The sequence below is a fragment of the Ambystoma mexicanum genome, chromosome 1p (genome assembly GCF_040938575.1).
Source record: "Ambystoma mexicanum isolate Mex_15411 chromosome 1p, UKY_AmexF1_1, whole genome shotgun sequence".
Classification (NCBI taxonomy): Eukaryota; Metazoa; Chordata; class Amphibia; order Caudata; family Ambystomatidae; genus Ambystoma; species Ambystoma mexicanum.
Window position 1 is genome coordinate 85,053,629 of NC_090921.1, and position 17,828 is coordinate 85,071,456.

At 44.1% G+C, this 17,828-nt stretch overlaps 1 protein-coding gene across 1 annotated transcript in view; it reads left to right on the top strand.

The window, feature by feature from the left end:
* Positions 1 to 17,828, top strand: part of INCA1 (inhibitor of CDK, cyclin A1 interacting protein 1) — a 1,084,285-nt gene that overhangs the window by 532,672 nt on the left and 533,785 nt on the right. The window contains exon 3 of the mRNA XM_069605474.1: positions 6,905 to 6,973. Within this exon, the coding sequence (XP_069461575.1) occupies positions 6,915 to 6,973 (59 nt within the window). The 5' untranslated portion in view covers positions 6,905 to 6,914. The remainder of the gene's footprint in view (positions 1 to 6,904; positions 6,974 to 17,828) is intronic.

A 17,828-nucleotide genomic window follows, 5' to 3' on the forward strand; every position in this document is an offset into this window, starting at 1 on the left:
AGAATGTACAGGTGTTGCAAGGTATTTACAGTTTGCCACGAGTATCTTCAGGTATCTGATAGGGTGCTACCGTTAGAATGTGAAGAGCCAGTTTTTGAGTTTTTTGCAATGTGTGAGAAGGGTCGGATCTGATGGCTAGCGGCAGAGTGTTCCATTCTTTGGCAGCTACTACTGGGAAACAGCTTCCTCCCGATTTTATTCTTTTCAATTTAGGAACTGTGAGTAGAAAGGCTGTGGAGGCGCGTGTGAGTTTCATAGATTGTGTTGGAGTCAAGAGGTTGGTAGGGTATTTGGGGGCCATGTTAATGAGGCATTTATGTGTAGCTGCTAAGATTTAGAATCTAATTCTATCTTTAATCGGCAGCCAATGAACTTTGTGTCTCATTTCTGAGATATGCTCTCTTGTGCGAATATGTAGTGCAGCTTGAAGACGTTGTTTTGGGTGACTTGGGATTTTTGATGCTGCTACTAGAGGCACCAGCCATGAGGATGACAATAATCTAATTTTGATAGAATAAGGGCTCTTGCTAGGGTTAAGCAACTGTCAGTTGTAAGGTAGGGTTTGAAAGCATTAATGAGCTTGACATTATAGGACGCTGACAAGATAGATGCATTGACTTGTCTAGTTAATGTAAGAGAGGAGTCCAAGCATACGCCTAGGGTTTTGACCTCCTTAGCGACAGGGATGGGGTTCCTGTCTATTGTGAAGGTTTTGTATTTCGGGTCCAGTTCTTTTAGGCAGTTTTGTGAACCGACAATGAAGAGCTTGGTCTTGTCATCATTTAAGCAAAGTTTGTTCTGGGCCATCCAGGTTTGGATGATCAGGCAGATGGCAGTGTCTTTGTCATAGTCTCCCGTAAGGTGCAGCAGGATCTGCGTGTCATCCACGTAATTAGTGTACGACATTCCAAGTTTGTCTAGGCGGTCGAACAAGTGCTTAGTGAAAATGTTGTAAAGCTCCAGTGACACGCAGGATATTTGAGGCACTCCACAGAGAACTAAGGCAGGGGCAGCACTTGCTATGTTAGAGAAGACTCTCATTGTATGTTCTGAGAGGAAGGATTCAATCCAGGCAATGGCTTTAGAGGAGAAGTTGGCAGCGCTGGCTAGATGATGGCACAGGATTTTGTGCTTTACCAAATCAAAGGCCGCTGAGAGATCTAGGAGTAATAGTTTCAGGAGAAATGGTACTGTGGTAATAGAGCGGTAATTTGTTGGGATATTAGGGTCTAGCGTGGGTTTTTTTAAGAGGGGGAAGACCCAGGCATCTTTTAAATTCTTAGGGACCAAGCTTTCTGCAAATGAATTGTTAATGAGGGATGTGATGAATGGTGCTACTTCAGAGGCACATTCTTTGATGAGAGGTGCAGGGCAAATGTCGCCCTGACATCTAGATGGTTTCAGGCTGGATACAATTTTGATAACTTCAGCGATGGAGACAGGTCTAAATGTGAATGGGGGGTAGTGAAGGTGGTCGTTGTGGGAGTCATTGAATGAGTCAGGGGTGATTAGTTTAGTTTTTTGTTGGCTATTTTGGATTGCAGCATAGTGATTTTATCCATAAGTGCATTCTGAATCTTAGTACACTAGGTTTCATCTTTTTGGCATGATTCAGTGGGGCTTGTTGGAGTCTCCAATTCTCTTAGTATGGAAAAGAGTTCTTTGGACGCCGATTTTGCATTGGAAATTCTCTCATTATATGTGAGACTCTTTGCTTGGAGTATAGCAAGTTTATATTTTTTATGCCGAAATAAGGAAGAGTTCTCTGTTGGATTTGGCGGGTGAGTCTTTCCAGTGAAATTCTACAATATGTTTGTTAGTTCATAGATTATTGAGGTTAGGAGTAAACCAGGAGTTGAGGTGAGCTTTGGGTTTAGGTTGCGGTGCTTGAGTGGGGCAATATTGTCCAGGGCTTGGAGGATAGTGTTGTTGTACAGGTCTACTAGAGCGGCAGACTTGTCAGGCCAGTGGTTGTGCTCTGTGATAGGGCCTAGCAGTGGGAGCATGTTAATGCCATTGATATTGCACATATTTCAAGCCAGAGAGGCAGGTGCCAATTGCAGTGTTGCTTTGGGTAGAGGTTGTCTAGGTATGGTGAAAGTGATGACATTGTGGTCAGACCAAGGGCAAGGAGTGTTGGCTGTTATGTTAGTTAGGCCATTCATATCTGCAAGCCAGTCCAGAGTTCGGCCTTTGTCATGTGTATGTTTTGTATGATTTTTGCGTTAGGGTCCAGTTTATCATGCAGGCCAAGGTTAAAGTCACCTAAAATTATGATTGTAGATGAAAGCTTAGTGTCTTTAGAGAGGAGGAGCGCAATATCCTCGTCAAAGGAGAGGAGGGGTCCATGGGGCCTGTAGAGTATGTGGAAGGTGATAGTAGCAGTGTTGGGAAATGAGAGTTTGAGTGAGAGTAGTTCTGCATATAAAAAAGGCTGATTGGTGATTTCTCTGAAGGACAGGAGGATTTAGCAATCAGAGCGACTCCACCTCCTTTGGCAGAGGTTCTGTCTTTCCTGTAGATTGTGAAACCGTCTGGGATGGCCAACGACAGTGTTGGACCGGCTGCAGGGTGTAGCCAAGTTTCTGTCACCACTAGTAGGTCAAGTTGGTTTGTGGTAATGAGGTCAGAGATGTTGAGGCTATGGGCCAGTGAAGATCTGGTGTTGATAAATCCCCCTTTGATACTGGTTGCCTTGAATGGGTTTGGAGGCGTAGGCAATGACTGAATTAGGTTGATTTTGTCAGATCTAGGGATTTGCCACAATTACGCCTCTTGCTCTCAATGCTCATTGTAATGCCACAATTGCGCCCCTTGCTCGCAATACTTATTATAATGTCCGGTCATAAGCATCAGCTAGGGCACTGCGAGGCACATTCCGAAAATTTTGCAAAGTTGTGGCAATGCATCGAGCAATGAGAGCGTGAGGTATAATGAGGGTGCTACGTTGAAGATTCAAATCATTCTGTGCGATAGACATGTTGGGAATAGTATGCTGAATAGTTGGGTTATAAATTGAAGTTTGGGCATGATGCAGAGCATTCAACTCATTGGGCATGAGTGAAGCAATGCATTTGGCCAGTAGGTGTTGCTGCACGTTAGGAATGGTTTTCCTAGCAATTTGGAACTGTGGAAGCATAATTAGGGTGGAGAATTGTACATTGGGATTGGTTGTCTTAGTGGGAACACTGCATTGAGCATACGGTTCATGCAGACAAACAGAGGTAATATACTGCGCATTTAGGTGGTGAGACTCAAGAAAGGTGGTGCTCTGTGCAGCGTTACAGATCGGTATGCATGCTGATTTAGAGTCTGTTAGGCATATATGCATTCTGACAGTGTCCTTGTAGTTACCTTGCAGTTTCAACAAAGTGTTAATACAATCGTGTTGCAAAGTTTGATGTTTCATGTTCCGCTTATAATAATGAAGCTCTTCTGGGTCAATGGGCGTGAGAGCTTTGTAAGAGGCGGTCTACGCAATCGAGCGTACTGAATGTCTTGTTTGAGGGATGGAACAGAATTGTGAAATCGAAGTGGTACTGCAATGGGACAAGGCAAACATCTTCGAAAGTCTTCGATACGTGAAGTAAATTGAAATTGGTCCGAGCCCAGCTGAGGGAGACTAATTGTGTTAAAATGGGATCTGAGCCCGGCTGAGGGGTATCCGGGGTGAACCGTGAGTCACTCGAAAAAGAATATCCGACGGAAATCGTGTTAAAGGGATCTGACCCCGGATGAAGGGGATCCAAGGTGATGAACATTGTGCCAAAGGGATCTCAGCCCGGCTGAGGGGGATGCAGGGTGAATAGTGAATCACCCGAAGTGAATACTTGGGAAAATCTTTTTTTAAATTTTTCTTATTTTCAACAAGATATACCAAAAACAACAGTATCTACATCATAGGTCATTAAGTCACAAAATACACAGTAGCTGAAGACAATTATTATAATAGAATTGCAAATCGTAACTCTCTATTCTACAATATTAAACTAAGACTAACCTAAAGCAAAACCAGATGCACTAAACAAATGTCAACAGACAAGTAAGACTACACGAAACAAAACAACCACACAAACAACACAAAGCCCGCCAATATTTATGTTACCTGAAAATAAACTATTTCATTCCACTCCATAACCCAATCCAGCATCATCCATAAAGATCAATAACGCTTCCCCACAGTTCTTCATAAAGGGTTTCCTTGTTTTGTTTACTATACATAGTTTTTTCAAATCTTGACAATACTTTAACATCCAAAATCCACTCCTCCACTGTCGGTTTCTTCTTTGTCTTCCAGACCTTCAATATCTGTTTAGCCGCCACCAACAAAACTTTGCTCACCCCACACGATATCACCCAGTTTATATCCTGCCCACCACTGGATAATAGTAAGATAACTGCCAAGGGATTGCGTGGATAAATTATGTTCCAGATTTGGTCAATCCTGTCAATAACCTCCCTCCAAAAACTCACCACCCTTTCACAATTCCACAACATATGTAGTAGATTACCCTTTTCTTTCCTACAACCCCAACATCGATCATCATCAACCAACCCCAATATGCACATACGCACTGGGGTCCAATATATTCTGCCAATATCCTTTGATGTATGTAACGTAATTGTAAATCCACTTTAGCATTCGTCGGGACTCTCCAAATCTTTTCCCATTCTTTTGGTCTAAGTTCCCTGCCTAACTCCTCTGACCATGATAACCGTAACTTTTCCCATGAATCCAACCATTGCCCACCAGGTTGCATTACCTGCATAAAATTAGACACTTTTTGAGATCCAATAACCAATATATTAACAATTTCAGTTTTTTTCAAAAATGGAGCATACATAATTTGTCTCCTTTCTGAGAGTAAAGTTACCAATTTATCATATCTTCTTAATTCCCTATTCCGCAGTGAAAATCTAAAGAGTAAAATAACTTGTTGTTTATTTGGTTAAATCAGGCCCTCAGAGTGAAGAGACTTTGAGAAGCAAGGCGACTTGTACATCGAAGACCTTGGTGCTAAAGATTGAACTATATACTCGTGCTAAACAAGCCAGAGACTGTGCTATGCTCGAGTGAACCGTCTTGTCCAGTGCTAAAAACGTGGGGAAGCGAGGCCAACAGCCTGAACATCCTGACATATCATTTTGAACACTTCTTTCTTTTTGTCATAAGAATATTACCAACACTATTTGTATTTAGGGGTAAGGATTGGCAATATGTTTATTAGTATAGGCCCTTTTATTTTGACAAGACACCACTAGGACTGCGTTATTATTATTCGATGGTCGAAGCTTGCTCCCAGCTGTAGATTTAAGATTAGATAGGCGTTTATCAAACCCTTTTTGAAGTTCCATAAACACCCTTGAACTGTGGTCACTTGTGTCTGTCTTACTATTGATACCATGCTTTCTTTACAAAACGAAAGCAGACGATCGATGTGAAGTGTAAATTGTGTGAAGTGAAACGAAGTGGTCCTGCAACAGTTTAAGCAAAACCCATCGCACATTCAAAAGATTTCGATTCTGGTCTGAAAAGGGGATCTGAGCCCGAACGAGGGGGATCCATGGGGTCTGTGCCCGGACGAGGGGAACCCATGATCCAAGCCCGAAGGAGGGAGACCAGTCTTGAACTTGTGAAAGGGAACCCTTGACAAAGGAAAGGATCTTTTGTGTTTTGTTTGCTGCATCAGGCCCTCTACATTAAGAGACTGTCATTGCGAGAGAGACTTTGTCGGAAGGCCCTTAAGCCTATGTGTTGAACTGTTACATCGTGGCCAAGAAGCTAGAGTGTGTGCGAAACTCGCACATGCAGCCTTCCTCCATGCTCTAAACATGAGTAAGGGAAGCTAACTGCTCAACTATCCTGACATATCATGTCTTATCCCACACCATTTTGTATTTAGAATAAAAGCTTGGCAATAGGTATATTAGTATAGGCCCTATTTTTTTGACAGACTCCACTAGGGCTGCGATATTATTATGTGATGGTCGTAGCTTGCTCCCATCATAAGATTTAGGTTTAGATAGGCGTTTTAACAACTCATTGAAGTCAAATAAACATTCTTGAGCTGTGATCACTTGTGTCTGTCTTCACTGTTTGATACCATGCTGCCCTTACAGAATACAGTTTCAAACTTTTTCACAGGTAACTGAAATACAGCAATCGGTATGATGATGCTCACAATAGTGTGGTAGACATCAGCTTACAGTGCTTGCAATCTATTGCCCCTCACCAAACACCTTAGATGGCTGAGTAAATGATTGCTTGTACCCTATTAACAATTTCACTGAAATGTACTGTATTTAACTTCAACTCTGCACCTGTCCTTGCTGTTCTTTTAATTTCCATATAAAATCCCTGAAAACCTAAATGCAATATCACACAAACTCCCATTAACTCACCCACATAAAGACACAGACAGACAGACACACATACGCATGCACACACACACACATCATCAAAACAAAACAAACACTGTCACCTATGGAATGGCCAGACTGGATTTACCAGTGCCTTTCAGTAATAGATGCAGCCCTTTTGATATATGAGAACTAAATCAGAAGGTTAATACAATGCATATTGGTCCTACGCCAGGAAAATGATCCCACGTTTTCCAAGTATAACTTCTCTTCTTTCACAATGACTGTTTTATTGTGGTTTTGTGATTTTCATATCTATGGACGAGGACGAGGACCAACTGCATCGAGGACTCCTTTTCTATTGATTAGCAAGGTGTGGTACCCAAATTAGGTATTTGAAATTTGAAGACAATACATATTTTTCAATTTTGCTTTGCCCTATATTACTTGTATACTGTCAGATTAGGTAATAAATATGGTTATGTTTCAGATACATTTATTCTGCTGTCTGGTCTCAGTGAAACGTCTTTTTCTTTATATAAAGCACAATAGCAATGCTACAGAAATTAATGGAGGAGGAAGAGATGGATGAACCCCTGGTTCCTTTTGCAAAGTAAGTTAAATAAAAATTGAAAACCAAACCTGTATTATTTTATGTAGGATATATATAAATTGGTAAATGTATTTTAATTTATTTGGAGAATGAGATTCTGAATTGTGAGCAATTATAGACTTAATTGAATTCTACAGCCACTGTGGATTTCTGTAAACAAATCACTGTTTAAAAAACATAAATTGTGTCGGTTTCCTTAAACATTTATCTGATTGAAAAAAAACAATTGGTCCGAAGGCCCATTGCAGATTCTAACTAATTAAGTTGATAGCCAGCCAAAAATGAATTGGATTTAACATAAATTTGTGTAAGAGGATGTCAGTGGCAGTACGCTCAAAGTAATGGTTGCTAGATAGCATCTGCAATACCTATGAGTTCTATGAGTTATGAATGTATCGCTTATTTATTGGCCAAATTATCTGCATCGGCTACAGATCATGGCACTAGTTTGGCCACATTCTATCTTTGTTATTGATCGTGCACAACCTTTCAAGACGTTTTTTATCGTTTCACCCTTAGTTGGCTCTTTACCATGGAATGGGGGTTGGGAGCACCTGCTCCTTCATCCGCTGGGCTTGGCCACAGGCACGATGCAAGTGGGAGGAGGCTGAGAAGTAGATGTGGTTGAACGCCTGCTTGGTATACCCATGACGTACTGGGGACCAGGTTTTGAACCTGGTGTGAGCTTCCTCATTCGGGCAAACACCTTTTCTATTAAGTGACCACTCAAATAACTGAGTCTTAGAATTCCTTCTGCCCCTTCTACTACCTCGGGCCCTTTTACTAGTGAAATCATTATCTTATTGTTTTTTGTGGTATAATTGCTTTAGGATATCAAAACAAAAGTACCAAATACATTTAAAAGAATGACAATTCCAGAATGTTTTGGCAGACATGGCGATCAAACCCTTTTCCTTGCCATCAGAAGCAAACTCTTTCTTCGCTTCGCATCTAGTACTCTGTATATTTAGCCTGGAAAGTGTAAATGAACTTCAACCCATCCCCATATGCCACAATATACTCAGATACAAACTGACAATGCACTCAACTGCAAAGTGACAATCACTTTCCAGCGCTCCAAGCTGTTGTACAGTATAGTGTACGCTTCCGCATGTCCCACTGGCAAAACACATTCAGCACTGTTCTTGCACACTCTCCTTAGATAGCACAGCTTAGGAGGCTTCTAATCTCTTGCTGTCCTACCCCGCCCTGACCCCATCCGACACATGAATTCTCTCACCTCTACATCTCTAAGCAGAACAGTGGTCATTAATGAAAGCTGGACTCAAAGTTGTCATGATTTTGGCCAACGACTTTTATTTAAATGAAAGTGGGTTGAGACAATGCCTCTGTGACCCTATTCTAAAGAGGAGTATCCCAACCTAAAAAATAAACACGAAGGATCTGTCTGTTTCAGGATGTCAATACCTGAAAAGCTATCTGTGTGTCCAAAACGTCCTATCCTGACCCTCACACTACAAACAAAACAATAACGTGTGAAAGGAAATGTCTTCAACCTGATATTGGCAAAAAAGTGTTCACAACTGAAAACTAGAATAGCTCGAACTAAAATGTTCCCCAAGGTGAAAGACCTTGGACCCAGAGGATGGTTCCCTTCCCCTGGATTCTTGAAATGAGATTGCAATTTCTCTTTTACTAATAGTTCCTTTGTGTCTCTCCTTGATTCACAATGTTCCTGTTAGGCAACATGTTCTGCAACAGTCTTTCTTTAACACCAGTGTCTCATTTGTCTAGAAAAACACTGTCCTTCGAATGGATTGTGTCCTTCCACGTATTCCTCATCTTGTGATAATTCGTTATCTCCAGCTTTGCTGCTTCGGAAAAAAAAATTCTCGCCAGAGGGTGCTGTGCTCGAGGTCATGGCGTCGATTGTCCCTCGACGTACTCTGTACTCTGTCGACGTCACCGATGGTATAAATAGCTCGAGCCGCGCCCGTTGCTTCAGTTCCGTTTTTCCGATCGCTTCGCTATCGAGAATGGCGCGCTTCTATTTTCTCTGAAGAAAATGTCATAATCTTCGACACCTTCGACACCCAGGACTGGGTTCAAGAAGTGTGCAGATTGTGGATCTAAGATGTCGATCACCGATCCCCACCGGATTTGTCTCTGGTGTCTCGGTTCCAGTCACCGAACCGACGACTGCGGGTCCTGCCAATCTATGACCGAAAAAGCTCTTTGTGAGAGGAGAGGTAAACTGTTGGTGGGGAGGGAGGCTTCAAAGAAGGCTACGTCAAAAAGACACAAGAAAGCGAAAGATTCTAAGGAATCGGATCGCCATAGGCACTCAAAGAGATCTCGATCTAGGAGTAGATCGAGACACTCTTCGTCATCATCGAGAAAAATTAAGAGGAAACATAGATCTCCCTCATCATCATCTTCTTCAGAGTCGACAGAAGAAATTCGTTGTCAGACTAAATTGGATTCTCCCAGTAAGTGGGAAGAATTCCGCAAAAAGATGATGGAGGTTTTCGAGAATGCGGCCCGACCCCCTCGAAAGACCCTCGAAAAAGCCATACTCCTAAAGTCGCTCCATTGGACGACAAAGGGAAGTCCAAGGCTACCCTGGCAAAGACCGGTAGCGTCGAGGAATCCAAGAAACCTCGAGTCGACGTAAAACCGTCGAAGACTCTTCGAGAGTTGAGCACTTCTCCAGTGCCATACAAGAAACACAAGTCGTCGAAGACTTCAACAACTTCGTTGACGCCCTCAACGCCGATAATTTCGACTCCAAAGCCAAAAACATCCTTGACGGCATTATCGAAGTCATCTTCAAAGACTTCGAAGACCCCTTCGACAACTTCGAAGGATTTGCCAATTCCTTCGAAGCAGATGGAAGAGGAAGAAAGGAGATTCACTCCTTTGCCCAGGTCAGACTTTTTCAAATCTATGTCAGCAATCTATGACAAGTCTGCTTCAGAAGAAGACGAGGTTACTCCTTTGGGAGTTACTTATGGTACAAGACAAGTTCCTGAGGAACGTATTGACCAGGAATCTAGAATGAGAGACCTGAGTGATACTCTACATTCTGCCAGTGGAGTTGACACATCCCCAGAATTAGAGTTCACCAAACCTGATCCTGCAGAGCATGCAGATGCTGGGTACAGGGGTCTTATGACCAGGGTAGTTGAATATATGGGTTGGGGTAATACTTCACCCATTTTTGAACAAGATGACATGACGGATTTAATCGTCAAGGGACCTCAGAAAGATCCTGTTCTCCCTTTCCACAGAGCCCTCCAAAGGACTGTGGAGAAACACTGGGAGAAGCCAGAAACTATTGATGCTGCAGGTAGCACTTTTCCAAGAAAATATAGAACGGCTGGAACGGATCCTGAATATTTGAATAAACATCTGACTCCAGAGAGTTTAGTCATTCAGGCAGCATCTACTTCAAAACAAACTGCTTATCCAACTATCCCTCCAGATAGAGAGGATAAAAAAATTGATGCCTGGGCAAGTAAAGTTTTCACATCAGGCAGTATGGCACTTAAGTCGGCAAATGTCACCTGTACCCTAGCCAGGTTTACCCATACCCTGTGGGACTGTATTTCGGCGGCGGCTGATCATATTCCGGAAGGCGAGGAAAGGGAAGGCTTCCTGAATATAGTCAAAGACGGGAAGGAGGGAATGGGGGAATGCTTCCAGTCTGGACTGGATGCTGGTGATAGTATCAGCAGATCCATGGCTGCAAGCGTTGTGCTACGCAGATTTGCGTGGTTGAGGAAGTCGGGGTTTGCACCAGACGTGCAAGCCAGACTTCTTAACATGCCCTTTGATGGCTCGAGGCTCTTTGGCAGAAAGGCTGATGAAAGCCTAGAAAAACATCAAACCTCGAAAGCGGCAGCTAAATCACTTAGCGCCTCTTTGCGCCAGTCTCTAAAACCCTATTCCGGCTCATCTTCCTGGAGGGGTCGTTCTTTTCGATACTACTCCTCTTTTGGTAGAGGAAGAGGACAGGCTCTCAAAGGGGCAAAATAAACTTCCCTCGTGGAGCACGAGGAAGAGGTGCAAAATCAGCCTCATGAGCGGCATCTGTACCCTCAGCCACTCCTGCAGCCGCCTCCAAATCCCTCCGAGACCTTGTTACACAAAACACCAGTGGGAGGCAGGATCTCTCAACATCTGAAGGAATGGCGGGGCATTACCTCAGATGCTTGGGCACTGGAAACAGTAGCCCAAGGTTACTGTCTCCCCTTTCTATAAAGGCCTCAGAATCATCCACCGGGAGACAACTCCGCCAAAATTCCGGATCTGCTCCTGTTTCAGGAAATTTTAACCCTGCTAGAGAAAGGTGCCATAGAACTGGTACCTGTAGCGGAGAGGAACAGGGGTTGGTACTCCCCATATTTTCTCATCCCAAAAAAGGACGGAGGACTGAGACCCATCTTGGACTTGAGAAACTTGAACAAGTTCCTCAGGAAGGACAAGTTCAAGATGGTGACTCTTTCCTAGATCCTTTAGGCTCTCCAACTCCAAGATTGGTTGGTATCATTGGACCTTCAGGATGCTTACTTTCTTGTGCCAATCCATCCAAAGCACAGAAAGTACCTGAGGTTCGCGATTGGCAATTCTCATTATCAGTTTCGAGTTCTGCCATTCGGGTTGACCTCCGCCCGAGGGTTTTCACCAAACTGTTGGCGGTTGTGGCAGCAAGTCTCAGGAGAGGAGGTATTCACATATATCCCTACCTGGACGACTGGTTGATCAGAGCAAGTTCTCCAGAACAAGCTCTGGAATATCTTTCGATCACCTGCCACTTCCCCCACAAATTGGGCTTATCCCTCAATTTCAAGAAGTCCCACATGATACCATCCCAGAAGCTCCAGTTTATCGGAGCAGTCTTGGACACTTCATCCCGAAGTGAGACCTCTCCACATCCAGCAGATGGTAACGAAGTTTCAGAATGCCCAACGTCTACCGGCCTTCGATTTTCTCAGGTTGCTCGGCCTCATGGCATCCTGCAATTTCCTAGTACCAGATGCCAGGTTGAGAATGAGATCCCTTCAATGGGCACTCAGAACTCAGTGGTCCCAGTTCTCAGGGAATATGTCGGATCTTCTGCAATTCCCGAGCGCAGTTGCTCAGGATCTTCTATGGTGGGCTTGCAACGACAACATTCTCAAAGGAGAGTCTTTTTGGCAACCATGGCCGGAGATAACGGTAGTGACGGACGCCTCACTCACGGGTGTGGAGCACACACCAACGATCTGACAATCAGCGGTCGTTGGTCTCCATTGGAGTCCAACTTACACATCAACCTGTTGGAGCTGAGGGCAATCAGACTAGCTCTGAAAGCCTCTGCCCTCTGTACAGGGAAAGAATGTCCTGATAATGACGGACAACACGGTGGCCATGTACTACCTCAACAAAAGAGGAGGAGTAGGGTCACTGCCACTGTGCAGAGAGGCAATGCAGCTCTGGTTCTGGGCAATACGAGAAGGAATCTCTCTATTGGCAATTGACCTAGCCGGAGAGAAGAACACGGCGGCAGAGCACGGTCTCTCACGAGTGGGAGCTGGCTCAGTAAGTCCTTCTGGAGATCTTCGCCCTTTGGGGATCTGTTTGCCACCGCGATCAACCGGAAGTGCGATCAGTACTGCTAAAGGGAATTTCCTCAAAGAGGAGCTCTGGGAGACACATTCGTAGTGGAGTGGAAGTTTCCACTGCTGTACGCGTTTACCCCAGTCCCCGTGATTCCTCAAGTAATCAGGAGGTTGAGAAAGTTCAGGAAAACCATGATCCTAATTTCCCCGGATTGGGCCAGGAGGACGTGGTACCCGGACCTTCTGGACATGTCCATCTGCCCTCCAATACGTCTTCCGCAAAGAGAGGATCTTCTCTCGCAAGAGGAAGGTTGGGTTCTCCATCCAGAGGTCAAGACACTCAAGCTTCACGCATGGTTTCTGAGAGGTTGAGATACAAGGATTGGGATCTTCCGGATGACATAATGGAAATCTTGCTTTCGGCCAGAAGACCAGCAACAAAATCTTTGTACCAATGTCGCTGGAACAGGTTTAGTAACTGGTGCAAAGACAAGGATGTGGACCCTTTTCAGTGTGGTACCCCAATGGTGCTTTCTTTTCTACTACATCTAGCTAATCTGGGGCTCCAGATAGGAACAATCAAAGGATACCTTGCTGCGCTGTCCATTTTCAAGCACTCCTCGGAAGAGGTTTCATATTTCAAAATAATGTTAATAATTCAATTCTTAAAGGGGCTTACTAATGTATACCCTTCAGTACCTTTTCATGTACCAACTTGGGACTTAAATTTAGTATTAGAATTCTTGACTTGCATACCTTTTCAGCCTCTGCACTCAAGTCCATTGATGCTTTTGACTCTAAAAACTGTCCTTCTTGTGGCCCTATCATCAGCCCGCAAGGTTAGCGAACTTCAGGCTCTCTCATGCAAACCACCATATACTATTTTTCATAAGGATAAGGTAGTCCTTAAAGTTAAACCTTCGTTCTTACCAAAAGTAGTCTCGGACTTCCATTTGTCTCAAAAAATAGTACTACCAACCTTTTATCCTCATCTGGGCAAAGAAGAGGAGAGATTACACAGATTAGATCCCAAGAGGGCTCTTAGTTTTTACATCTCAAGGATGGCTAAATTGAGACAAGATGGCCAACTATTTGTGGGTTATACTGGTCATAAATCAGGCTTATCTGTAACAAAACAGACCATTTTCCGCTGGTTCATATTAGCCATAGTTGAATGCTACAGATTAGCGGGAAAAGAACCACCAGATGGGCTTAGTGCCCATTCTACAAGGGGAATGGCTACTTCTGCGGCTCTAGGAGGGGAGTCCCGGCAGCAGACATTTGTGCAGCTGCAACCTGGAAAACAATGCATACTTTTGTTAAACATTATTGTTTGGATACTGCTTCCTCTAATGAGGGTTTATTTGCCAAGGCAGTTCTGCATTCTGTCCACGAAAACTGAAATTAGTACTCCCGCCTCCAAAATTGAGCCTATCACAAGATGAGGAATACGTGGGAGGACACAATCCATTCGAAGAACAAGTTACTTACCAACTGTAAAGTTCTTTCAACTGGATGTTCCTCCCACGTATTCCTCATCAACCCTCCCATCCTACCCCACAGTACAGTTTACATTTTCTTACAATTTCCTCTCACGAAGAATGTATCGGCCATGGGGCACGCCTGGGTGTTCCTCCTATATATATTTCATTGAAAAAACAGAACTAAAGCAATGGGCGCGGCTCGTGCTATTTATACCATCAGTGACGTCGATAGAGTACAGAGTACGTCGAGGGACAATCGACGCCATGACCTCGAGCACAGCTGAGAATTAGTTTTTCCAAAGCAGCGAAGCTGGAGATAACGAATTATCTCAAGATGAGGAATACGTGGGAGGAACATCCAGTCGAAAGAACGTTACAGTTGGCAAGTAACTTGTTCTTCTTTAGCTTTTCTTGTATATTTGCAACTCGCATGGTATCCTCCCCTTCCAGGACTATCTATGCAATTCTAACTGTCTGGTGTACCCTCCTGCCAGGACAACTCTTGTGATTTCACTTGCCTGGTATACGCCCCTGCATGGAATCCTCTTGTGTTTCAATTGCCTAGTATCGTTCCCTTGCCAGGACTTTTTATGGATTTCACAGTTCCTTTGTATCACCAAAACTACATATACCATTCTTTGAGCGGTATATCTGCCTGCGGTAATGTTCCTTCAAGCTTTGCCCCACTCTTGCATCTCATACATCTGTATTTTATCGCGGATGACTCTGTACGTTGCCTATTCTGCATTCAAACAATCTTCTTGTAGTTTCGTTATTAGCAATCTCATAACCTACACAATTCATGTTGCCGTGGTTGCCGGAGCGCCGCAGGGGCCCCACTTTCTTTGGGTTGACTCACTGGTTCTCACCAGCGTCTCCGGTCCTGCTTGCGCTTCTGTGGCTTGGCTCTGCCGCTCAGTTCTCACTCTGGCTTGTGCAGACATCCTTCCTGCTTCGTTCTCAGCTCTGCAGTCACACGCCTGCTTCCCTTTGGGTCCCAGTTTGGAGAACGCTGCCTCTGTGAGCTGCCGAGCGCCCAGGAACTCTCTCAGGGATCCTGGGATCTCCACGCCACTTTCTACTAGCGCACTGCATTTCTCCTGCCTCTGCGGACACCTCTGCTCTGCCACTCCGGTACTTGTGCCCCGCGGTCAAAGGCATCTACATAGGAGCCAACGTCTTCTCCTGCACTGCCACCTTTATAGCGCGGTTGAATCTTTAAGTGCCCAGCGCACAGGTAATTCTGTAGAACAACTAGTCTGCACATTGAGCTTCGGCTCGTGTTACCTTGCACCAACTCCTTCATCCTCCTTGTCTCAGTACTTTGATGATTATGGAGTAGGAGTCCATGGGTGTCATTGGACATATAGCGTTTAGATCTTTTTCTCAGTGATATTACATGAGAGAATATTTTTAACTAAAGGTATATCAGAAGCAAAAAGGGTTTTGTTGGAGCTTTGTGTGTTTAGGTCATAGATGAGGGTTTAACTTAATGAATATTGGGAATAGGTTTCCTTACTTCCTCTACAAGGGGGAAACAGACAGCTAACAATATGCCATTAAGGTCTTGGGTATTAGAGGGTCTTCGTCATGTGAAAGGGGGGGATACCACGTCTCATCCAATAAAGTAATGGCATCTTCCCGGTAGTTGTCTCCTCCCATGTGATCCTCCCTCATATAGCTGCCCCTCATGGTCAGGATTAAGTATCGGCTGCCGTCCGCTGGCCACATGGGAGGGGGTTACCTCTGGGGAATCCGTGATGACTCCATTGGATTCATCACAGCAGTCAAACCTGACTTTAAGCTGTTCTACTTTCATCGCCCCGGGCTCTTAAACAGAAGCATAGTTATTGTGCGATTGTATCCTAAGCACTATACATTTTTCACCTCCCTTCTGGAGCCTTCACTTTGAAGTCCCACTTATCATTGCTTCTATTGTTCCGCCCCTTCTCCCAAAGTCATTGAAGTTGCTCTGATTGCCAATCAACTCCCTGATGAGCTTTTGGTGGCAACTCCCAGCCATTGACTGTGGTCACAGTTGAAGGTGTAGATGTGGGGGCAGGCAAGACATTTCAATGAACAGTGAATCCAACATTAAAATTTGAACAATTCTATAGTACAATGTTGTTTTCTTAGTGGGTCCTTATTAACATAAACATTGCACCAGTAAAAATTGAAAACCGCAGAATCTATGATTGTGGCAAGCTGAGTTTAGCATTGTAATTCCCAACGGGATTTATGGTCGCCACATAGAGGAATATGCTGTTAATCGGGGTCATCACATTGTAGCAGTCACAGACCTGAATTACATACCTAAAATCATCAGAAACATACTCTTGCATTAGGGCAGGCCACTGTACTAATGATGGATCTGCAATCTTCTGCTCCCCAGATGTTTATGACTACAGCACCCATCAGACCCAGCCAGCATGGTCAATGGTGAGTTGTCATGGGAGCTGTGGTACAAAAGAATTGGAGAGGCACCGGTTGCAGACCTCAACTTTTCTTGCTACGATATGTGCTTACTGAACAGTCTGAACGTCAGGCACAGGACCTGCATCACTGGCCTCAGTCTTGCCATTTTTTTGATTCCTTTGCTTGATCAGCTAAATCCAAACTTGTGTACATACATTTTTTGTAATGATCAGGGGATAGGGCATAGTAGCATACCCTGCCTAAGATCCTGTGGACAAAGATTTAGTAATGTTTGTCGTATGACCTGGCTGCAAGTGCAAACTGCAACTAGGTCTCTCATAGTAAACCCAGTAAAATGTTAAGTTCCTCTATTTGAAAAAGATGCTGAAGGTCATGGGCTCATGCTAGCTGCATGCGCATAATGGTGATGTGCCTGTCCTCCATCAGGCAAGCCAGCTACAATGTAATGCAATGTAATACAGAACACAGAACAGATACTGTAAGAATAAACTTCCACTGTCTTCACTCTCCCCTCTCAACCCAAGAAAAGGAAGGTTGACTACACAAGAATTCGTTGCTCTGAATCCCACTCTACCCACTTGTTAACTTCCTCCCTTCCTTTTTCGGCACCTGTCGGCGGTGCCAAAATTAGCATGTAGATGTCTCTACACCTCAAAGTCCAGTGTGTGTTTAAAAGCCTTGGCAATCGTCCACTGGACAGTATCTCTGTCCATCGAAGCAAATAACTTTTACAAGGCACATGCCCTGCCATGCAAACTGCGCTTTCAGTTGCCAGCACTTGGAAGACAACTCCCACTCTGGAAGTCCAACTGGACGTTGGTGCCCATTGCGACGAAAAGCCACCCACCAAACCTGCTAAAGTGGCACGGAAGAACAAGCTGCTTGCTATTTCACAATGTTAGTATTCTCCACCCAGTAAACTCTCTCCATTTCCTCTTTACCATTGCTGTTCAGTGCAGTATTGTATGGTACTGTACAGTGAATACCAGACACCACTGCCAAAGCCAATCCCTGCCCATTTATTTTTCTCACTGCCTCTCTGCCCCTCTGTCTTTCTCTCTTTCCCTCTCGCTCTTTCTCTTTCTCACTCACCCTTTCTTCTGTAACTTCTCTCAATGTGTTATGCTACAGTATGTACTGTATTACTGTATGTGGTGATTTCCCAAATAGTCTGTAACAGCCTACTCTACCAAGAGTCGGCTATTGCCTGCCTACAGCAATTGACATGTGACTCCACCCCCTCCCACTTTCGGTGGCATTGCAAATGATAGAGTACATTTTGCCTTCATTATATGTTGTTACTTTGGTTCATACACCATATGCCCCTCTCTCACTCTACAGTAGGTGCTCTTTCTCTCTTGCCCTTTCAGC